This window comes from Drosophila rhopaloa, unplaced genomic scaffold, assembly GCF_018152115.1.
Source record: "Drosophila rhopaloa isolate 14029-0021.01 unplaced genomic scaffold, ASM1815211v1 contig_47, whole genome shotgun sequence".
In the NCBI taxonomy this organism is placed as follows: domain Eukaryota; kingdom Metazoa; phylum Arthropoda; class Insecta; order Diptera; family Drosophilidae; genus Drosophila; species Drosophila rhopaloa.
The window spans coordinates 1,872,048-1,895,168 of NW_025335142.1; the positions used below are offsets into that span (position 1 = coordinate 1,872,048).

General features: G+C 34.7%; 4 protein-coding genes across 8 annotated transcripts; 2 read left to right on the forward strand and 2 right to left on the reverse strand.

Annotated features, from left to right (window-relative positions):
- Positions 1-588: 588 nt before the first annotated feature.
- Positions 589-1,034, forward strand: LOC108038305. Its single transcript, XM_017115075.2, has 2 exons — positions 589-666; positions 731-1,034. The coding sequence occupies exons 1-2, from the start codon at positions 633-635 to the stop codon at positions 985-987; spliced, it is 291 nt and encodes a 96-aa protein (XP_016970564.2). The 5' UTR covers positions 589-632; the 3' UTR covers positions 988-1,034.
- Positions 1,035-2,617: 1,583 nt separating this feature from the next.
- LOC108048329 (calcium channel flower) lies at positions 2,618-9,405 on the reverse strand. Of its 2 annotated transcripts, none has more exons than XM_044461629.1 (5): positions 9,262-9,404; positions 8,905-9,025; positions 6,102-6,309; positions 5,932-6,039; positions 2,618-3,271 (listed from the first exon to the last, which is right to left on the reverse strand). In XM_044461629.1, exons 1-5 carry the CDS (start codon positions 9,262-9,264, stop codon positions 3,127-3,129), a joined length of 585 nt encoding a protein of 194 aa, XP_044317564.1. In that variant the 5' UTR covers positions 9,265-9,404; the 3' UTR covers positions 2,618-3,126. The 2 variants fall into 2 exon arrangements, with proteins under 2 accessions (XP_044317564.1, XP_044317565.1); XM_044461630.1 differs by lacking the exon at positions 2,618-3,271 and adding an exon at positions 4,874-5,301 and having other exon boundaries at positions 9,262-9,405.
- Positions 9,406-11,532: 2,127 nt separating this feature from the next.
- On the forward strand, positions 11,533-13,128 carry LOC108038308. The gene is made up of 2 exons (XM_017115082.2): positions 11,533-11,746; positions 11,803-13,128. Exons 1-2 carry the CDS (start codon positions 11,627-11,629, stop codon positions 12,979-12,981), a joined length of 1,299 nt encoding a protein of 432 aa, XP_016970571.1. The 5' UTR covers positions 11,533-11,626; the 3' UTR covers positions 12,982-13,128.
- A 272-nt stretch (positions 13,129-13,400) lies between these two features.
- Positions 13,401-22,636, reverse strand: LOC108038307. Of its 4 annotated transcripts, none has more exons than XM_017115081.2 (5): positions 21,742-22,636; positions 18,128-18,888; positions 17,844-18,062; positions 16,858-17,595; positions 13,401-16,798 (listed from the first exon to the last, which is right to left on the reverse strand). In XM_017115081.2, the coding sequence occupies exons 1-5, from the start codon at positions 21,848-21,850 to the stop codon at positions 16,226-16,228; spliced, it is 2,400 nt and encodes a 799-aa protein (XP_016970570.2). In that variant the 5' UTR covers positions 21,851-22,636; the 3' UTR covers positions 13,401-16,225. The 4 variants fall into 4 exon arrangements, with proteins under 4 accessions (XP_016970570.2, XP_016970569.2, XP_016970568.2 ...); XM_017115080.2 differs by having other exon boundaries at positions 13,401-16,801; XM_017115079.2 differs by having other exon boundaries at positions 18,128-18,912.
- Positions 22,637-23,121: the final 485 nt, after the last annotated feature.

Here is a 23,121-nt window from a genome sequence, read left to right on the forward strand (position 1 = left end):
ATTTATTTATTACACGATTTCATAGATACTACATATTATATACATACATAACATTTTGAATGAATGTTCTTCGGCAGATCATGTTATGCTTACATTAATATACTGTTAAAAGCAATGCATACTTTTTGGCTTTATAAATATAATATATTAATATTTTTGAAATTTTGTTTATGTAAATACTAAAATAAAAAAAATAATTATTTTCAAACCAATATTTAATTTTAATTAAAATAACATTTTTATATTTAATATAGAAAAAATTATTAAGTTTTTGGAAATGTTTCTATTCTTTGATTTTTTGTGAAATGCCGTCTTGTGAATTCATATCTTACTTGTGTTTATTATTTAATTAGCTAAGGCAATTTCCAGCATTAAATCTTTGTTCTAGCTACCGAAATTCCCAAGCACGCCCCAAAAATGCTGACCTTGTGATACAAATACTATTGCTATGCTAATATTTTGTTAGTTGTTTCTATTTAAATTTGTAGGGCGATTCGTCGATCTTGGGGTAGTCAAATAGTATCTTTTAGGTCAGACAATTCGCAAGACGTTTGCCAAAATTTGGTATATAAGCTGAAGGAAAAAGCTCATTCAGCATCGAAAGCATCTCAAGCTACAATCAATCATTAAATATGCAGTCTAACAAAATCTTATATCTGTTCTTCGGTGAGTTTGAGAAGAAAGACGGAAAAGGAAATAGAAATTATCTAACAATTATTCTTTAATTTAGGTGTCCTGGCTGTTGTGATCGCTGCAAGTCTGTCCGCGGAGGCTGTGAACGAGGTAAACGATGTGATCAGCGACCGTCGTTTCCGCTGGGAATTTTCGGAAGATTCCGATGAGTCTGATGATGATTTGCAAGACGATGACGATAATGGCGATCAAGATGGTAGCGATGGCAAATCAGGCGAATTTGAAACATGGCAGATCGAGGATTATATACCAGAATCCAATGAAACTAAGAAGAGCGCTTCCAATGAACCTTAAACAATATCTCATATATCTTTCAATAATTGTTTTTATAAATAGTATTTGTTTTTATAATGAAAAGATTAAGGAAAAAAAAGATGTTCAAGAAAAATGTATTATTAAAACCCTCAAAAGATACAAATAGTACAAAGGCATACAAAAATCATGACTTGATAATTTGTATTTGTTTTTATGGAAGAAAAGAATAAATAAATACAAGAAAAACACCGGAAAGCTGAAGTTTATACACCTTTGCAGCTGTTACAAAAATTAAATATTCTATTTTTTGATTGCGATGGTTAAAAAAAGGAGCAGTTCCTATGGCAGCTATATGACATAGTCGTCTGGTTTTTGAAAAAGTTAAACCGTAATTCTTAAATTGTTAAAAACTTATATATTTCGGACTATATGGATATGTGTTAAGAAACAACGAAGCTGTAATTTTATTTACCTTTTTCCGATTGTTCCCATGTCAGCTATATGAACAGTCGTACGATTTTAATATTGTTCACATGCTATATGATATAGTTGGCTGATCCGGCCCTTCCCGTTTTAAGCTTTGAAAAAAAAAAATAAAAAAAAAAAAAAAAAAAAGAAAAGAAAAAAAAAAAAAAAAAAAAAAAAAAAAAAAAAAAAAAAAAAAAATAAAAAAAAAAAAAAAAAAAAAAAAAAAAAAAAAAAAAAAAAAAAAAAAAAAAAAAAAATTTAAATTTTAAAAAAATAAAAAAAAAAAAAAAAAAAAAAAAAAAATAAAAAAATTATAAAAAAAAAAAAAAAAAAAAAAAAAAAAAAAAAAAAAAAAAAAAAAAAAAAAAAAAAAAAAAAAAAAAAAAAAAAAAAAAAAAAAAAAAAAAAAAAAAAAAAAAAAAAAAAAAAAAAAAAAATTTTTAAATAATTTAAAAAAAAAAAAAAAAAAAAAAAAAAAAAAAAAAAAAAAAAAAAAAAAAAAAAAAAAAAAAAAAAAAAAAAAAAAAAAAAAAAAAAAAAAAAAAAAAAAAAAAAAAAAAAAACCCCCCCCCCAAAAAATAAAAAAAAAAAAAAAAAAAAAAAAAAAAAAAAAAAAAAAAAAAAAAAAAAAAAAAAAAAAAAAAAAAAAAAAAAAAAAAAAAAAAAAAAAAAAAAAAAAAAAAAAAAAAAAAAAAAAAAAAAAAAAAAAAAAAAAAAAAAAAAAAAAAAAAAAAAAAAAAAAAAAAATATTTTTTTTTTTTTTTTTTAAATTTTTTTAAAAAAAAATTTTAAAAAAAAAAAAAAAATAAAAATGAGGGTCTAGTTTTCATAGAAATGGACAGGCGGACGGACGGAAGGGACGAACATGGATAAATCGACTTGCCTGTTGATGCTGATCAAGAATATACATCATAGGCTTCGGGTCGGAAATATGCCCTTCACTGCATTTCCAAATTTTTACTGAAATTATAATACCCTCAGCCAGGGTATAAACAGAACAAAAAGTAAGTCGAATTTCTATTACCCCCAAAAGATACTTTAGTAACAAGAGCATCCAAAAAGAATGCTCTTATTACTGGATACAATTACAAGCATGTTTTGTATAATTAATTTTATTTAACATAATTTAAAGTATGTATAATTCAATTTTAATATGGTTTACATACAATATTTATAGTTTTATTTTGCATTAATTTAAACATTTTAGTATTATGCATTTAAATATATTTAAGGTATATTTAAACTATGACTAAACATAAATTTTACATGATGTTCTTTGTCACCTCGCTAGTGATGTCGTTCAATAATTTATTTGCAATTTCTACTTAGTTGAAACCAAATATTTTGGAATGATGGGAAACAGGCAAACAATTAATAGGATATAGAAAACGCAAAACGCTTTTAACACAGTATACATTTACATACATTTAATACAAAGTTGTTTTTATAATTTACTTTTCTTTAAAGGGGTCCTCTGATGGAATAATTTGTATTGCTCTAGAAAGAGATCAGAGCTAATCGGATTTAAAAACACTTGATATTCATTTGCGTTGATTATTGAACAATTGGAAATTGCACATGATGATGTAGATTGCCTGCTGATGTTATCTTGGTTAGGTTTGCCCTTCAAATGTTGCGTTTTGAGTCTTGTTTTCTCACGGCACACCCAGCTTTCCGGTTCTCAAATTTTCCGATCAGTTAGCTTTCGGATCACACATTGCTATCTGTGCCCACGGCGCCGGTGAAGGAAAAGGGCTGGGCATTATTCACAATCCCCGCTCGATCGTTGGTCTGGGCGGGCGTTGTACCTCCAAAGGTTTGTTGAGCAGCTGCTCGCATATCCTCAGAGGATGCTCTATCGAAATTAATAAGGAAAAACGTTAGATTTTCGAAGTTTTAGGTTACAAAACTAGAATACGAAATATTCGACTTTACAAGTGCTGAACTAAAAACTGTGATTTTGCCTACATAGAACCAAAGGGTCGAAAGAACAACCAGAACGCTGCATATTGTATACAAACCAATTATTTTCTAAAACAACAAAAAAAAAACTAAAGTAGCATTAAATAAAATATTACATTTTCAACTTTTTCAAGAATACCGGTATCTACAGGAATTAATTTTAAGATATTTTTACAAAAATAAGTGATTACACTACTCCAAATAATCAAATAAATTGTACATAGAAAAAGTCTATAAAAATATAATGAGTGTAATATTTTAAGGGACTACGATACGAAAAGCTCAAAATTTATTTGCCTTTAGTGATATCTTGGACGCAGCAAAGTGATTAGCATAAATCATTTGTAGTTTATCGATGTTGGCCGCCGTTGGTTGTACTGAGCTTTAACGGCAGGTTTCTGGACAGTTTTCATGTAGCATGTTCAAAGTCTTTGATATTTGACTCATGCGCAATCAATTGTTAACGAAATATTTTACATGTTTTAATTTTTAGTGTTGCGTTCATCGATTAACAAATTTTAACAACTTTATTATAATTAGGTGAGATTCCCAGTTGATTACGAAAATTATATTCTAACAAGTTCTTGCGAGTACTTTTTTGAATAATGTTAAATTAGGTTATGACAAATAAAAAATAAAATAACTTATATTTATATAAATAATTTTTGGAATGCTTCTTATGGGAAGGAAGCCAAAAGGCAACAATATAAATAATTTAAAACGACTTTCTCAGACTTTCCAAGTTAAAAGGGTTGGAATAAATACTTATAAATAACTTAGGTGTAATAAAAAAATGCACATATTTTTAGCGAACAAGAAATCATACGAAATTCGAAAAAGAAAACCTATTAATCAAGTGATTGTCTAAAATTAATCATTTTTAAGACTGCTTCAAATTGAGATGGACACGTTTTTGGTTTACAACATTTAAAAAATAGAACTGGTAAATCTTCAACTTGTTGTATATATATATTTGTATGCTGATTATGTTCAATTTCAATATGTGACTATCTTGCGAGCAAATCGATTCTCAAACAACGTTTAACATTTAATTGTATGGTTTACATTCAAGCAAAGCATATAAAGTTAATACTTTCTGAGTTGTACATATTGCTCTATGTTCTCGCTTTTCACTTGTTCATATCATCAGTGGCTTTTTATTAGCTTTAGCTGTGTGTGAGAGTGTGTGGAAGCTGTGGTTTACTTATAGGTTTCTCTGCATTCGGTTAGCTTTCAAATATAGTTTCTCACTAAAAATATATGCTTGCTGCAGTTCGACATGTGTATTACTTTACGTTACGTTATTGTTATCAGTAGTTTCTCTATGCATATATTTAACTGTAGTTTTTAACAACACCAACCGCTCGACGAAAAACATGAAAAAATTGAATACGAAGGTCATGCAAGAAGGGACGAATGACGAAAATGCATTTGCCCAAAATATACTTTGATTACTAACACTCTTGGTTTCAACAATAATGAGAATTTCGTAAAATTTCTTTTTGTAATTGGTGGGGTGTTCTGTATTCTAGTTCTCTGATGCTCTATACAACGCTGTTTAGTATTGACTTTTTTTTCTCCTAGTTACATTATTCCTTGGAACGAACACTAAAAACTAGGCGCCGTAAAATATTTGTTACTCGATCAATTTTAGCATCGTTTTCATTTCTAGTAGACTGTGTTGTGTGTGGGTGTATCTGAGTAGCTGTATCTTTATCGTTATCTGTATCTGAGGGTGTGAGAGTTGTGGTTTTTTGGCAGTAACTAATCGCGCGTCTAGGAATTTATGTGGGGCGCCAGACGTCGGGATCTTCCATGAGTGTGATATGCTGATCGCCGCCCATCTGCATCTGCCCGCCCGCCTGACTGCCGGCCATCTGTGTGGGCGATGTGGCAGCGGCGGCCATGTCCTCCCGAGAAGCTCTACGTATTATTTTATATTTATTTAAGCGTTTTCACAGTGGCAAGCACATTGTGGGAGAATAGAGAAAACATTTGGTTTCGATTAGCAAAAATGGATTAGCTAACACAAATCGCTCGCTCCATTGCCTGCTTAGCAACTAATCTAAACCCCCAAAGGTCTGAATAAAAATACCCTCAAAAATTTAGAAAATCGCCATAAGTAGTTGTTAAGATAAATAAAAAGGTTTATTTGTTACTGCGGACTTTTTTTTACAAGAAGTTCTGCAAACATGATGTCTCGAAGTGATTTAATTTTAAAATGAATCTGAAGCGCGACTTACGCGAAAAAGTAAATAGATGCTAGCTATTGATGTTGGCCTCTTAAGCAGGAATCCAAATTTTGATTTGATCACAGTATTTGCATATTACGATGGATCATTCGTATATTTCGAGATGGTTTGAAGGATTGGCAAGTTCCTTTTGTAAATATGAAACATAAATATAAGGTATGTGTTTTGGAACCATCGAATTATATGACTGCAACTCTTTAAACAGCAGCGTTTGCGCCCAGCTTAGAATAATATGTACTTAGGCTTGGATTTTCTAAATTTTTGTGTCATTTTAATGATGTGACTAGCGCTCTATACTCACTTCTTGCCTAACGCCATCATTCCGTAGACCACACCAGTGCCCATGATCAGGCCACTGCCGAATAAGCTGGCCAATCCAAAGCACAAGATAATGGGCGGAATAGCCATGCTAAAATTTAAATTAAAAACATTATTTAATAATGCAATTTTTGATAATGCATAAATACTCACGCAATGTAGAGTCCGGCCCGGAAGTACAAGGGCTTGGAGTCCACCTTATCTGCGATCATGTTCACCTGCTCGAAGCAAACGAAGCAGCAGGGAGCCTCCAGGAGCATTACCACAAATCCTGCCACCATTTGTATGATGCCCGCCACCAGGCAGGAAACACTGAGTGTAAGAATGGAAAACACATTCCACAGGCCGAAGAGTATGGCAACTGCAAGAGTTAGCAAATGGGTTTCATTAATTTTTAATTATATATTCGTTTATTTCCTGTGTTACTGTTATACATTTTATTTATTTTATTTTAATCTTTAATTTTCGTATATTTAAAAAAAAATCTTTCATAATTAAGTGTAATTATAAAATGTCCGTCTTTGTACAACTGATATTTTCTATGAACTTGTTATAAATAATTGTTTTTTTTTTAATGTCTAATATTTTTTGTATAGTTGTACAATTATGAGAGAAAGGCGTATTTCTTTATCTTAAAACACTGACCCTGGGGACTGTCCAAAAATGTTAATCACGTACTCCCACTAAACCTATTATCTCATCGGAACGCTCCAAACGCAATCTAATCAAGAACGCTGACTAATGTGTGCCAATTCTTAACTTTTTTTTTTTAGAAAATGAACTACAAAAGCCAGCTACAGAAGCGTGACATCAAGCTACAAAAACAGTTGGGCAAATTTTTAATAGACTTTTTGGGAAAGTATGTTCTTAATTCAACTTGATAACGTAAGGGGCGTACAAGGAAATTACATTAAAATATTATATCAGCTGCCTTTGGACCATGATAAAAGCGTAAACAACAAATATGTTTTTAATTCTTAGATAAATAATTGTCTGTGCGTGATAATTGGATACAAGCTGCAAAACAAAATGTTACGAAAGATCACGAGGGAGAGTTTAATTCGTACAGTTTAAGAATTTAATTTAATTAATAGTAAACATTTTTTTTATCTGTGTCACTACTTTAAATTCTCTTAGTTTTTTTAATGCAGGTTTTATTTTTCCTTTTGCGAAATCCGATCTGGGTTTTGTGGTTATCGCGGTTCATAAAGCCAGCCAAACTGACCCAACTTGGGGAAGAAGTCGTTGTGCTCTGCGAACCGGCTTAAAAATTATTTATTAATCATAGACTTTTGGTTTTATTTTAGCCAAACACAACCGGTTTTAATGTGGAAGCCGCACGAGTGAGTTTTGCTCCCTTAATTGAGGTATTCAGCTATTTATATTGATTTTAAGTGGATGGTGTCCATTTGTTGGGCAACAATTGCTTGATAGAAATTTCTCCATTACCCTAAGTAAGTGAGAATCGTCAGAGAATACAATAACAAACTATACGATTGTACAAACCCAAAGAAAATCGTTCAGTAAAAAAAAACTTCATTGAAAAAAAATGGTTAACCCTCTTAAATCATACCAAATAACAATACAAATATTTATTTTTCAAAAAAAAAGTTTTTATATAATATATATTACAAAGCAAAATTATTTGAATTTGTAAAATTATACTTCCGGCATTTTTTAAAATAAGTTAATAAAGATTAAATCAGTAAGAACGCTAGTGTTTTAGTGTTTTTAAATCAGATAAAAATAATGTGTCTATGTCGAATTTTAAATATATTAATGTGAATGACCTGATACAAAATACAGATTAAAAGGCTTGAAAATTATTTGATATCTAAACAAAATTTTAAATTGAAGAAATAATTACTTTGAATCTATACTTTTTTTTATTTAAATATATATTTAATACTTAACCAGAATATTAAAAATTGTTTTAAAATAGCTTGAAAACTATATGCTTAACATATAAGAAAATGAAATGCAAGGTGAATATTCGATAAGCCAAATCACTTACTGCAACGAAGGACGTCGACTTAAAGATTAATAATTAGTTCGATCAAATGCATTTGTAGATCACAATCTGACAATGATGATGAAATTGACTTTGACAGAAAAGAGTATATTCTATAAAACTTAGTGAGTCATTTTTGCGATGTTACTATTATGACACGAGGGACAACCCAAGGGTTAAGGTTAAATGGGTACAGATAACAAAGAAAATACGCAAATCAGGCAAAAGGAAATAAAATACAGAGAGGGTGGTAAAGAAACGAGGCTGCTGATAAAACAAAAGGCAATGCGAATTACAAGCGAATGGCCACAGAGAATTACATTTGACATGCAAAAAAAAAGCAGAGCGCCAAACTTGACACAGAAAAGCTTCTTTACACACATGGCATATCCTGTACACAGAAAAAAGGTGTGTATCTTTTTCAAAACTACACTTGATCACTAAAAAGTGTTTAATAAAGCATTGAGCATTTGTCATTTATACAAAAAACGGATTTAAATTCCAACCATCCTACGACTTTTGATAAACTTTCGTGTAAATATGTATTATTAATGAATTTCTTTCAATAAAATTTGGCTTACCCCTTTTTAAAAAATTAACATTAATTAATGTGTAAAATGATACAACTTTGTGTCATACAATAAACATTTTTTCTGTGTAGGAATTTGTGTATCCTTTCTGTGCCGTCTTTTCCGTGTATCCTCTTTTCTCTCTCACTCTCTCCGTCTCTCCTTTCTTTATCAATGTCAGAGAGCGTGCGTACACACACACAAACACGAACACACTTCACACCTACACCTACGAATAGATAACAGCAACAACAACGAGTGGTACACAAAAATCGATGCAACATATTTTTGGGCCGCCCAATGTCACGGCTCAATTTTTTTTGGTCTTTAAGGGTTTATATTATAGCGTATATATTTTAACCTAAATAAGACTTACAGAAGGCGGCCACAATGCCCAGCAGTCGACTGCCATATTTGAGATACCAGGGCTGCTCCGGTCCAATTGGATCTTGTTGATTCGGCCGTGCCAGCAGGCCCGTTATCTTTTCCGCAAACGACTGTTCCGGAAAATGGCAACGGCATCGGAAAACGGAAAAATCGAAATGCAATTAGGAAAAATCGAAGCACAATTTTGTATTGTGACGCGGCGGCCGCTTTTTTTAACACGCACACATTGCCACACAAGCACACACATTCGCGTAACGCGCGGCTCACACCACACACACACCCGCACACGTCACTGCGTCAGCATTCGAATATCATTATTTATCGCAATTTTTAAACAACTACCTACCATGGCTATTGGTTTGTCTAGTTAACTAGGCTTAAACTAATTTGAACAATTATTATGTGCACTTTTCACGCCACACGGAACGAAAAAAATCCTGTTGTACTTTGCGTTCTGGTGCACACAAACGAACTAGTTCGCGATTCTGGTTGCCGATAAGGCTTATCGATAGTCGGTGTCTATCGATAGGAACTAGGTTTCTAGTTTGTTTACTTTACTTAGTCTTTTATAACAAAAAACCTTTTTCCTATCGATAGGAACTAGTTTTCTAGTTTGTTTACTTTACTTAGTCTTTTATAAAAAAAAACCTTTTTTGGCTTTTATAGATATATTAAAAATTAAATGTCACACTCATTACAGTTTGTATATACAACGAATTTCGGGTATATGTTTAAAAAGAATTCAGTGTAAAAAAAACTATGTTCTTTTGAGAAAATCAAGCCAATAAAAAATTTTGTTTATATTATTTTTTTAACGCAGTTAAATTTCTAAGTTTTTTTTTAGAAAATATTTTTAAGAAAACAGCTAAATATTTTGATAGGCAGTGCTGCAAAACCTCTAAAGATTTAATAAATCGGTTTTTTTGGTTCATGACCTATCGATGTTTTTGAATATATATGCAATGTAATTCGAAGAATTTGTTTACATATTTTGTATTTGTTTCCGGTTTTTTTCCTTAACAAAACTTTAAAAATTAATGAAACATTTTAGATTTAAGGTAGACATAATGCAGCCCCTATTTAAGTCAACAAAAAACCTGCAACGAATATATTCCCCTTTACACTATAAATGTATCTTTTACTTTTAGATTGGCTTGTAATATAAGGGAATCTCTCAAAAAATAGATGAAAGTCCAGGGAAATGTCAAGAAAAAATGAATGTATTATAGATCCTGTTAGAAGGCGAGGAAGAACCTTTTCATTGTTTGATATGGTACATCCATAGAAGAAACCCTTAGAAAAACCCAAACATAACTACGTAGAACCGGGAGTATTCCAGGACAAGAGCATTGATACCCCCGATATAGACGAAGTCTTGACTGTTCTTATTCACACGAATATCCCGAACCGCGGAAAATGAGACCTTCAACAACAGACAATATTGTATTTCACGAGGAGAAATCTTTACAACCGCCACTTCAAAATATCAAAATATTTTCAGGTAAAGAGTATCGACACTACAGATATAGACGAAATCTTGGCGATCAAGTTGGATGCCTCTGACAAATTATTTGCACTTGCTCTGATCTTGGTCTTGGCAACATAGCCCCTGTTCGGAAGCGCAATTGCGTGGAACGTAATAATCCTGTTTACATATGCCACGATGGCGAAGCCTATTTTCCAAGTGCCCCGGAAATAAAGAGAAAAGAAAAACCATGTTAGGGATATAGAATATCAATGCCTAAAGTGCTGTCAAACGCCACAAAACACTAAGTCCGGGGGAATTCCATTGTTTGGAGTTCGACACGTTGTTCCTCATTCTGGCAGACTACGGCAAGCACTTGAAGAATCAACATAAGGGCATGCATGAATTCGAGACTCACCAAAAACTGTCACTCAAATCTTAACTATCACATGAAAAATAAGAAAAAGCTTCTACTCCAAAAAAAAACGAGAACTGGTTCTGATCCAGAACAATCAGAAAACATTTGGAGATTTTATTATTCAAATCCTCCCCGAAGATTCTTACATAAAGCATAGTTAGATAAAGTTATTTCCAACCGAAAATTCCAATTTCAGTTAACTATCCGAGCAGACGGTCTTAAGAATATTGGTCCTAAGAAACAAACGATTTTTAAGTTTTGAAATATGTTCCGTTAACATCGAATCTAAGGTGCCAACCACACTGCAAAACTCTGTTATTTTTCATAGGTTTAGCATAATATTTGGGCCAAGTTTTCTGAATTTATTAGATAATAATATAATATTAGCGACAATATTGTCCTGTTAGACGGCAATCTTTTGATACTAACACCACTTTCACAGCTTTTTTAACGACGGACGAAAATTTGTCACATTTCGTATCGAAATCAAAAGAAGAAAAGCTGTTCATAACTCAAGTTATGGATTTAGCCCAATGTGGACACAAATCAAACGACAGGAAATCCGAGGCAGGGTGGAGACAAAGACCAATATAAATTGATTATATTGGTCTTTGGTGGAGAGCACTTTAAATTAGGAATAAACATCGATAAATAAAATTGATTATCGAAATTAATATCAGATCTGCTGAGGGGAATTTACCAGTTATCGATAGTGCGATGTCTCTGTATTTAAAGTCAACATCGATGAAAACATTGATTATTTTTCAGCTCCAATTTCTTCATCGAGTATTTTGATGAATTATCAAAAATAATTGAAAAATTCGTGAAATGGATGAAGAGCTCTGCAGATTATGCAAGGCAATTAGAGGTCAATTTGTTCCCGAGAAGCCCAAGATTAAATCGGCCAACAAACTGCTTCACAGACTCTTCGATTGCTACAAAATTGATGTAAGTTTGGAAAAATTTGTTCAATAGATGTTATATATTAATTTGCCATTTTTTAGATCGCCATCCTGGGAAAGAGTTCGTGCATTTGCGAATCTTGTTTTGAGCTCGTTTTGCGTATAAGCGAATCCTTAGAGAAATGGAGCAAAGCCCAGGAAGAAATTCAGGATAAGCCCCTCGAAATAGACGACTCTCAGGTGTTTCAGGTCAAGTTGGAGGCTCCGTCTTCGGAGGATGAGGAGGAATTAGCCCGAAAAGATTATGTGGAAGAGCCAGAGTGGGAAAATGATGATCTATCCGACCAAAACGAGGTCAAGTTGGAGCTTCAGTCTGTGGGGAATGGGGAGGAGGCGGAATCAGCCGGAAAATATGACCAAAACGATGTTATGGAATTGACCGCGGAGGAACTTTTGGATCCCTCGGACAGGGAATTCTTTTCCGTGGGCCTGTCACGTGATGGTTTGGCGATGACGAAGTTCTTTAAGGACAAGACCAAGGCCGCCCGTATGATGTGCACCTGCTGCGACAATGTCCTGGAAAACCTGGCCCACATCCGGATGCACAGTGGCATAGCGCGTCCGAACCCGGCCTACTATTGCCGCGAATGCGCCTCCGATTTTTTCACTATTCGCGAACTACAGACACACATAGAGACGATGGGTCATTTCAAGTCGAAATGCGGCGGTAGGGACCTGGAATTTTTGTGCCTTAAATGCAACGAGATATTCCCACGTTTCTTCGACGTAATCCGACACGAGAACATCGCACACTCTTCCCCAACCTTCAAGAGGCAACTGCGGGGACACAATTTTATTTCCGTAACCGATAATCCGAAGGCCTACGGATGCAGCTATGAGTATTGCAATCGAAAATTCCGGGTGTACACGCGCTATTTACAGCACTTGCAGTGGCACAGGGATCGGTTCCACCCGTGTCCCCATGCGGGATGTAACACTGCGATAAAGGGCAAAAATTACTCTACCCACATGCGTTCGCACTTACGGGAGGGTCAGTTTATGACCCTAGATCCCAAGCAACGGGTGGAACCGGATGGCCGAAAGGTGCCCTACGGCAAACGACAATTAAGAGCCGTAGCGGTTCGCGTTTCCCCGGATGTCCTCCACCCCCTTTTTTCTAACGGAGGACAGTTCATCAGCCTGCCCAAAGAACTAACCTTGCAACATGGAAAATACATAGATGTCAGAGATCAAAGCTCAAAAAAGATATCTAGTAAATAGTTCATATTAAAGGTCTGTCTGCAACATGTTCAAAAAAATATTCTTATTATTTAATATACTACTAAAGGTATAATAAAGCTGAAATTTCTTTATTTAGTTTGTTGAAAAATATTTAAAAAATAAATTATGAAAATAATTGTTACTATAGTGAAATCATAAAAAAACTTATTCGACATCGGAAAACAAAAATTTTTTAAATGGAGATGCTTACATTTGGTCATGTGATGTTCATGTTCTGAAACTGGAAATACGGAGAATATTAACGGATTTAAAAGACAAATAAAATTGGAATATGATTTTGGGGAAGTTCTTTCTTTGAAAGTCAGTAATAATATGCCTCTAAAGTTCCGTGTTTTATCATCTAAGAATCTAGATTTCAAAAAATGTTAAACTTCTTTCCCAATAACATAAATAAAAAATAATTTTTTAAAACTTGGTACATCAATTTATTGCCGGAATTTTGGGGGAAAAAATATAGGAAATATATATTGCCACAAATTAGTTATTTGATAATCTTTTACTTTACAAATATTCTTGATTTGAGAGTTAACTTTGTTTTTCGTATTTGGTTGTTTTGGCATTAATTTCTACAAAATTGTATTTTTGATATCGTATGGTTTTGAAGGAGATGCTTACACAAGAATAGAATCACTCGCCTAATAATTTTGAATACTTGATTGTTTCGGTCGTATTTTTATTTGGATTCATTTTGTTTTCACGAAATCTATTCTAGTGTACTCACGACCTCAGTTTATGTTTTGGACGTGTTTACAGATTTGTTTTGCGTTTTTGTTTTTGGATACAATGGTTAAAATGCATCGCAAATTTAGCTTGGAGCGAGTATTTGGATCACTCAGATCGTTGGGCGGTGCAGACTTTCAGGTGTTGGCAAGATTTTAATATATCAAGTCCTCACGCACCGAACGTTCACTTAAATTAACTTAATGTTTCCGGTTGTTGATTCAGGAGCCCTTTATTAAAGTTAATTATAGCTACGTCTATGAATTTTAACAAAAAAAAAACTAAAGAAAATTATATGGTTTTGGGGATTGGGACGAATTTAAACAAGATTGCAGTTTTTCAAATCAGAATTATTGTAGGTTTTGAAAGAATTTAGGGTTTTTAATTTAAATGTTTCACTTTGCTTTTGTTTATGATTCTTTTTCACAACAAAACTTTACAATATTTAATTTTTGGGATTCTTGTAGTTTTCAAGCAGAGTAAACGATGTTGTTCTTGTGTGTATTTTGATATTCATCGCTTGATTGATAAGTTTTTTTCTTGCATGGCCCAGACAAATGTCCAAAGAAATTAAGATTATGTTTTGTACTAGGAAGGAAGGTAACACATCAAAATAAATCGAAATTGTTGACAATTTCATCAGGCATTTGTCCTAAGGCGGCTGGAAACGTATTTAGCTGAGTTTCCAAAAAATAAAAATTTAAACTATACATTTTTTAGTAAAAATTAAATATAATCCAAATCCAAATTAAAAGAGAAATGTTTAAAACAAATTTGCAGCATGTGTTAACATATAAAATACAAATTAATATGGCTTTTCAAAAAGCTTTAAAAGTCAATGGTAAAAGATTTAAAGCAAATGCAAATTTCTTACTGTTTTTTGGTTAAGATTAAAGAACTAGTACCGAATTATACACCAAAGACCGAATTACAGGGAACTTCTTTTCATTTTCGCTGCTGTAAACTTATAGACTCTGGGATTACGACCTTGGAGACATTGCAGATCATTGCTTAGTCTAAAGATATACGCTAAATAGGCAACTGTTTCACACATTGGAGACTACGCATGATGGAGGAATTAGTTAACATGTCGCGACATGGTTACGAATTTTAGGAAACTTGGTTTGGTAGAAAACCTTAACCAACTACGCATATTTATCAAAAGACTTAACATTTTTTAAAAGGCTTCTCCTCTTTCTTACGCACTATTGGCTCACAAAAATATACTTCTCTTCTGGTTTTCATAAAATTACAAATCGCTCGAATACTTTTACCTTAGTTCGTGTATATCATACAAATTTATCATGATTGAAAACGTTTTAAGCATTCAATTTAAAACTAATTTAAATTCGTTAAATGTTTTGTTTTAACATTTTAATCTTGGCATTCCCAAGTTGTCAAAAAAATATTGACGAAACATTTTCTGCCTAGATATGCCTGTTATTGCCCCTGATTGTTGGAAAGTGGGTCTTAATTTTGAACGGTTGGTGTGCAGGGCATTTTTTGATTGATTAAAATGGTATTGTGGTTCACTTATAAAATTTTTTGTAGTTGCCAGCCGTTTGTTAAGATCACAATTGTGCTAAGAAATACTATATCACAATTTAATTATTTACATTGTTATTATTTGTATTTTTTCTTACACATTTCTCTCGTCTATCATTCGTAGGTGGGGCGGGCAGTAAGTAATACGGCCCAGAAATATTAAGTGTTATAATTTCGCTCCGCAGAAGCGTTTTGTTGCCCTTACAAAAAGTCAACAGTAGACTTTGAAATTAAAGCAAAACGATCTGTACCCGGGGCTTGTTAAAGCTACGCTTTAGTTAAGTTAGATTAAGTTTGTGGGTTGTATCTAAAAATACGTTCAAACGGCGAGCACTCGGCTCGAAGTAGGCTTGGTTCACTTGGCTCACAATAAACACTTTTAGCTTATACAGGAAGGATTCTAACATAATTATACTCAATCTGTTTGTTCTCACTTGGATCTTAAAGTCGAACAGCGATTGTAGTGTTTTTACAAAATATTACTTTACATGTGCTGAGCGGAAGACTCTCGTTTTTTGATTCTTTTTTTTTGGTATGCAAATTTTGTTGTTTTTTGTATTAAAAATGACTTATACAATTGATCGCATTCAAGTTTTCAGTTTGAGTGTGGTCGCAGTTTCCTAATGTAGAATATGCGGGGAAAAGTTTAATCTCCAGTTTAGAGATCGGGAAACTTTACTTTAATACATAGTCTCCAAAGCCTAGGACTAGACATGATTAGTTGTCTATAGTGTTGGTAGTTGTAGTGTTAGTTTTATAACAAATGAACTTGTTAAATGCAATTGGCATGCTTTCATTTTCTGGTAAGTCTCCAAAGAATCTTTTTCCCAAAAGCGCGAGTTGTTCAACTCCACAAAGCCTGCTAAACTATTCGGTGTTTCCTGTAACCTGGTCTTTCGCTGGAAAATGCATAAGTTGAGAATTTTGAAAGAAAGTTATTTGACTCAAAAATAAAAGTTTAGCAAAACACATTTGCTATGAAGTTCTTGGTGAAAGAGAAATTCGTCCACGAATTAAAATTGGGCGTAAAGTCAGCGCCCAACTGCTGCTGTTGCTGTTGGTGTTGCAACTGGTGTTGGTGTTGCAACTGGTGTTGCTGCAGCTGTTGTTGCGGCGGTTGCTGCGACTGTGCTCGCTTCAGAATCCTCAAATTTGTGCCCGACGCCATTCGCTGCAGCGTGTGCATGTTCTGGGCTTCCGGAGCGGTTGCGTTGGGTCCTGCGGCACTGCCTGCTCCAAGGTTCAGCGACACCGAAGCTGGTCGTGGTCGTTGTTGCTGTTGCTGTATTTGCTGCTCGTTCTTTGGTGCCTTTTGAGCTGCCGCCGCGGCCGATAGCATGGCTATCAAATCCATGCCAGTTGTGGGCTGCTGTTGCCCCAGGATCCTTACTGGTTGCTGTGGATTGAACTGCTTATCACTCTGGGACTTGGTGCGTAATCGCTGTTGCTGCTGCTCTTGCTGCTTCTGCGCCTTAGCTGCCTTAAGTTGTAGCTGCTTCTCCTTGCGAATTAAATCAAAGGAGCTGACAATCTGCTGAAGAGTGATGTTTATAAATGAGGTGAATACCTGACATGACCGGCCGAACTCACCTTCTCATTGCTTGCCGACTGCTGTGCATCGTTCTGACTTTGGCTATGGAACAGTTGACGCTTTGAGGACATTGTGCCGCCTCCGACGGCTCCGTTTGACGTCACTGCCGTTGCTGTTGTTAGTGGCGTTGTTTGATTGCTGCCCGCAGCCGCATTTGGTTTATTGCGCTTCCCATTGCTATTGCAAATGTTCATCGAGTTGATGGCCATGGTGGCTGAGGCGGGTGCTGCTAATACCGCTCCTGGCCCAGAGGCCACCCTGCCATTGAGATTATTCAACTTGACACCGTCCAAATCCCCCATGGACTTATGTCGCTGACGTCGCGATTCATTTCGCACTCCTGCAGCGTCCTTTTTGCAACTTCCGTTTATGTTTGTGGGCGAGGCTGCTTTCGGAGATTGCTGATCGGAGCATTTGCGGCGACGTGGCTCGATTCCAGCTTTCCTATCGTTCACCCACTTCTTCAGGCGCTTCACAAACGGCATGATCATGAAGAAGGAGTTGGAGGTCTTGCCTAACTTGGCCTTCGATATGGCATCGTTCTTGTTCACCGGCAGCGAATCGATGCGGAACCAGTCGCAGCACTTGATCTCGTTGCGGGTGCGTGGCGCAAAAGGTGTGTCCAGCGGTACGTTACGCACAACGTACAGTCGCGTGTACTGATAGTTAATAGAAGCCTCGATGTAGTCGTTGGCATCAATGAGATCCGTGATGTCGAACCCGGTCTCCTCATAAACCTGCAGGCGCCAAAATGGAGAACAGAAAAATAAGATTATAAGATACATTCAACTCTGTTTTCTGGCAGCAAATTCAAAATCTGATTAAGTCTAAGTAATCTTAATCTTTAACCCACAAGCCCATAGGTTAAAAAAGATAATCCTAACACAGATAAAAAATTTGAGTCGATAGGGGTTAATAAAGAATGCAAACATTATATTTAGCAAAGTTGCAGGTCAAATTAATTCATGCACAATCCACGACTTGCCTCTCTCGTGGCACAATGTGCTGGATCCTCATTCTCGTTAATCTTGCCCTTGGGAAATCCCCAGGAGTTGCGTGCAAAGAAGGACTGGACTAGCAAGCATTGATTGTGGTCCTCGGAAACCAGAATAGCTCCGTATGTGGGCACCGACAGCTTGTAGTTCTTCCACTCGTCCAGGATTTGATCCACGGTGCCAAAATGTTTGTTCAGGAAGGGAATGTGCTGATGGAAAAAATACACAAGTTACAGATTTTGTGGAAAAATAAAACAACAAATCCGACACTCACTTGGAACAACTGCATGGCAAATTGCTTAATGCCCACCGTCGGTAGCTTTCGCTGGATACACTTCAGGGTCTCGCCATCCTCACCAGTTTCGGGGGCACAAAAGAAATCCAAGTAGAACCAGTGGGCCAGCTCGATTTGAAAACACATTCGTATTAGATTATTCAGCTCCATGTCCGGTACATTGATTATAAATCGACTGGCCAGATCATCAAGTATATCGGACGGAATTTTCGATTTTTCTGGCAATTTAATGCTGGACGCCTTTGCGGTGTTTGTTCTTGGTGTTAATGGTGCTAGTGTGGCAGATGCTGCCAATGTTGCAGATGCGGCTGCAGCATCTTCCGAGGATGAGCTGCCGTAGGACGAGTTCGTTGATGTTGATGAATGGGTCGATGATATGGATGAGTTGAGGCGTTGCTTCTGTGCGCTGCTATGTTGCTGCTGTTGCTGATGTTGTGCATATTGATGTATCTGCTGCTGCTGCGACTGCTTCTTTCTCTCAATGGCAATGGGCGCTGTGGGAGTGGCGGTTTTGGTGAAAACAGCTCCAGTTTTTAACAAATGGTTCAATACATCATTCTCGCTCTTAATATCGAGGTTTCGTCGTTGTGGTTGCTGCTGTTTTTGTTGCTCGTGTTGTCTGATATCGCTGCTGTGGCTATGGTTGTTATTGTTGTTGTTGCTGCTGTGGTGGTTATTGTTATTGTTGATATTTAGCACTTTTTGTAACGTCAGCGAAGCGAGCAACGCCAGATTGTTGACTTGAAATAGAAAAAAAGCAAACACTGGAAGATAAGCAACGACACCAAGAAATTGATAGTGAAAAATAAAAACACCCTTGAGGTAATTGAACAACGGAAAACTCTCGAAAATATCACTTATTTTTCCCTTCACCTTTTATGCGACCCTGGTTGGTGTCAAAGGCATTTTAAATTTCAGTTCAGTACCTGCACAAGTAATAATATATCCAAACCTGAATTGCATTGAACTAATATGACCTATTAAAATGACACCAAAAACTATTGAGATTTGGTTAAGATCTCTTCAATAATTAAATAAAATTTGGTGATTAGATCATAATTTATGAAAACAAAAACTTTACATTTTTTTTACTCCAGCTTTTTATAAGAATATCCTCTGCAAAAGGTATTCCCTTATAACTAGTCAATTATAAATTAATTTTGAGAATTTTAGTATTTTAGAGGTTTTAAATTTAGAGTCGGCAGTTCTATAATTTAAATGACACTAACATGTTGTCAGAAGTATTGTTACTTAAAAGAGTTTTACTACTGGCAGTTTTAAAAGTTAAATATATTGAAATTTTATGGAAAAGTATTGTGATAAGAACTATTTTGCCTTTAAAGGTGAATTGCTTGATTTTATAAGCACCAACTGTAAGTGGCTAAAAATAATCATTTTAGTTTGGTTGCCAAGCTGTCTAGGAATTTGAAGCAAATGCTATTGGAGCACCTTGACGAACTGCTGAGTAATCGCAATCGTTGGATGGCCGCCTGGCCAATGATCTGTGCTGCCAATTGCGCAACAACAGTGAGACAAAAGCCAAACACTACTACTATTACTATGCTATTGCTGTCGTACTCCGTTCGCTTGGCCTCCAAAAACACAATTTTAAAAAAAACACACGGCGCAGTTCAGCGACCTCCGTTGAAAAGTGTTGCAACATGCACACTCGCTGGCGTGGGCAAGTTTTTGTGCGATGTAAACTGAGATCCACAGTCCGACTTCTGAAGCCCCAACTATTAGCTACTATGAATGCAATTCAAACACCCAATTTTAAATTATAAAACTGTATTTTGAAAAGTGTTATGCTGTGTATGTTGTAATATATTTTAAGACTTCAGCGTAAGCCCTAGGTAATAAAAACGAGAACTAAAATAAAATAAAATTAAGACTGGTTGCCATTAAAAAGGTTTGGGGGTAGGGACATAATGACGGTATAAGATTTTCGATTTCTTTTCGACATTCGAGCTTTCACTCGACTATCCTGCACAACTATCACCACCAACAAAAAAACTTGGAAAAAAAGATATGAGAATATATGTAGATTTTAAGTTTGTCGTTGCTTAAGCTGTCATTTGACTCATTGGGGCCTTCGTAATCGAAAAATTACCTGCCGTCATACTAATCATAGTACATCATATTGATGGCAAGTAGTTTTTGTTCACTTTAGTTTTGTTTATCCTTATTATATTATTTATTTTAAGCAAGTCAAAGGTTTTTACAGAAAATATTTGAATTTCGATTATCGTTACATGAGATAAATTAAATTAAAATTAAATTGGTTTTTTAGAGCGACACATATCCTCTCACATAGAACTTATACTAACTTGTACCCGTATTCCTTATTTACACTTGGACGTTTGGTGTCAAACTTGTATTTTTAGAGTTTAAGCACGAGCTACAAAAAACAATGAATGCAGGAGGATACCTTCGAAGTACTTCAAGTACCCATAGCATATACGATCAGTGCCAAAATTGTCCTGTCTTTTAGCCATAGTACTAAGTTATTTTTGTTAGCTTTGGTATTCTTTTATCTTATTTTGTTAGTATTAATTTGCAAATTAAAACAAATATATATATAAAGCACTTACACCTACACGCATATACTCGAGTTTGCGAAGTGCAATAGGGCAGTTCTGCTTGATTGCGTTTACTCCCAGAACAATGGCAAACTTGTAAGTGTAACTAAGCTATTAGACAAGAAGGCGCCTCTTTTTCAAAAGATCAAGAGGAAAAGAATTTTGCAGCTGATTTAATAAAAGAAAATTTGTCCTTCACAACACTTTCTTATGGTTCCTCAACCAGGTTACCTAATTTACCTGCCACATTTAACGACAAAATAATAATAAGATAACCTATTGATGAGCAAAAATTTAGTTAAATAGAATTTCGTACGATTTTGTTGGATTTATTTTTAAATAATAGACTGTTTAGGATATTTTTGGCCTACTAAACAACAATATTTCCATACACCACTAGCCCAGCTCTTTTAGAACTTATTTAAAATTAAAGGAAATATAAGGAAATGACGTATGGACTTAGCCCAATGTGGACACAAATATCGCGTAAGCCAACCGTTAGGAAACTCGAGAAAGTGTGGAGAGAACTTAAACTCAATGTGGGTACAATAATCGCGTTTGGCAACTCGAAAGTGGGAAACCGGACCTAAGTTAATGTACAATTTTTCCCTAGTGCGATTTTGTTAACCTATTCAAGGGTCTTACGAAAGTACTATATAATTTAATGGTGATAGGTTATATGGACAAAAAAAAATTAAGTTTATCTTTCGATAAATAAGCGTCTTGGAGAAATTTACATTGTAGAATAGATAATGATTCCTACATTGTTTATCGTTAATGTAATCGTAATCGACTCTTTTTGAGAGATTTTTGTTTATCTACTGTGCTTTTATTTGGATTTATTTTAGAGTACATGGTATATGGAAATTTGAGCAAATAATTGTGAGATTATTTACAGAAGATCAAAATTGTTTTTGGAACAGTGTGAGTTTCACGGTGCAGGCTGTAACATTTAATTGGTACTGTTTATGGAGACCTATTTGTGTACCGCTTGTCATTTGGTGCTCCGCTTACCGTTATCATTCTCCTTGCTGCTGGTGACGTTAACGCTGGCAGAGGCAGCGACTGCAGCAGAGGCTGTGACGACAGCGACGGCGTTATTGATTAGTGGTGCAATTTCCATAATATTTCGTTATCGACCCACTGTTTGTTTATATAATACACTTTATTGGGTTTTTTGTGTTTGTCTTTTTCGCAAAATATTTTTGTTTGTTTGTTAATTCACGTTCGCGTCTCCCTTTCTCACTCTATCTTACTCTTTCAGTACGCGATGATGTGTGTGATGCCAAAAGTGTGTGGGTGTAGGACTGAGTGCGTGTGTGTTCGTGGAAGCGTTTTGTCACGTATTTTTACAACGGCGTTGTTTTTGTAGTAAATATGGCTGCCAAGTTTCGAAAATTTCTGCAATCGTTCGCTTTTGTCGCACGAATTTCAATTTCCAATGCAATTTTTGTACTTGTACTCTATTTAATGCATCGATTGCATTATATTCTAACGCTTTCGTTATTGTTCTCTCGTTTTTCGCTCTCTTTGTGATTTCCTTAACATTTTCTGCATTTATTGTTGGTGTTATTGCTGCTTGTATTTTTGGTGCTGTGTCGTTGTTGTTGTTCCACTCCATCCACAAAATAATTGAGTGCGCTCCACTTTAGTGCGAGGGAGACGAAAAACTCTTCGCACGCACACTGTCTCACTTTATTGAGTTCTCTTTTCTTGCCCAGTTCACGTACTTTTCTTTGCACTTTCCAATATCAAATTAACCGCCGTTTGGGAAATTATCACGATCCGTTTTGCATATATTTACACGTTGCACTTAAATTTAGTTACTATTTTGCACTATGTTATGGGCTTTTAAACCTTTGGAAAATTGCTTTCCTTTCTTGTCAGCGTCGCGTATAGAAATAGTATGACCGATGTGCACATATACCAAATGGGTTATCACGAATATACCAACAAAAAAACAGGTTGTATTTTTAAAATACCGTTTTCTTCCAAAAAAGGCAGAAACCCTAAATACAGTAGACTCCCAAAAAAGACACCTCTACTATGTAATATATTCAATAAAAAATCTTCAAAAAATCTTCAAAGTGCAAGCACAGTTGTACCATTTATTTTTATTTTGTTTTAATTATTTTAAAAGTGGCTATAAAAATAACCTTGCTGACGGATTTAGCTTTTCTGTTTATCTGAAACATAAAAATCCAAAAATATTAATAATCTGTATTAACCAGTTCCCTACCGGGAAGAAAGAAAACCGAGAATAAGCCTATTTTTAAATTAATTAAGTTTAATTTTTTTATTAATACAAATCTTATATAAAAATGCAGTTTCGAGTAAAATGGAAAAGTAAGACAAATAAGCCATGTGATATCCCCGCAAACGGTTGTAATAATA

What these genes read in the sequence shown, in the direction of transcription:
- LOC108048329 (XM_044461629.1), bottom strand. An exon ending in GGGCATTGTGGCCGCCTTCT is followed by an intron (nt 6,310 to 8,904) that starts GTAAGTCTTATT and finishes TAACTCTTGCAG; the next exon opens with TTGCCATACTCTTCGGCCTG. An exon ending in ATGATGGCGTTAGGCAAGAA is followed by an intron (nt 3,272 to 5,931) that starts GTGAGTATAGAG and finishes TAATTTCGATAG; the next exon opens with AGCATCCTCTGAGGATATGC.
- LOC108038308 (XM_017115082.2), top strand. Translation starts at nt 11,627, where the DNA reads ATGGATGAAGAGCTCTGCAGATTATGCAAGGCAATTAGAGGTCAATTT. An exon ending in TCGATTGCTACAAAATTGAT is followed by an intron (nt 11,747 to 11,802) that starts GTAAGTTTGGAA and finishes GCCATTTTTTAG; the next exon opens with ATCGCCATCCTGGGAAAGAG.
- LOC108038305 (XM_017115075.2), top strand. Translation starts at nt 633, where the DNA reads ATGCAGTCTAACAAAATCTTATATCTGTTCTTCG. An exon ending in AATCTTATATCTGTTCTTCG is followed by an intron (nt 667 to 730) that starts GTGAGTTTGAGA and finishes TCTTTAATTTAG; the next exon opens with GTGTCCTGGCTGTTGTGATC.
- LOC108038307 (XM_017115077.2), bottom strand. Translation starts at nt 21,850, where the DNA reads ATGGAAATTGCACCACTAATCAATAACGCCGTCGCTGTCGTCACAGCC. An exon ending in CACATTGTGCCACGAGAGAG is followed by an intron (nt 17,596 to 17,843) that starts GCAAGTCGTGGA and finishes TGGCGCCTGCAG; the next exon opens with GTTTATGAGGAGACCGGGTT. An exon ending in AGTCGGCAAGCAATGAGAAG is followed by an intron (nt 16,802 to 16,857) that starts GTGAGTTCGGCC and finishes ATCACTCTTCAG; the next exon opens with CAGATTGTCAGCTCCTTTGA.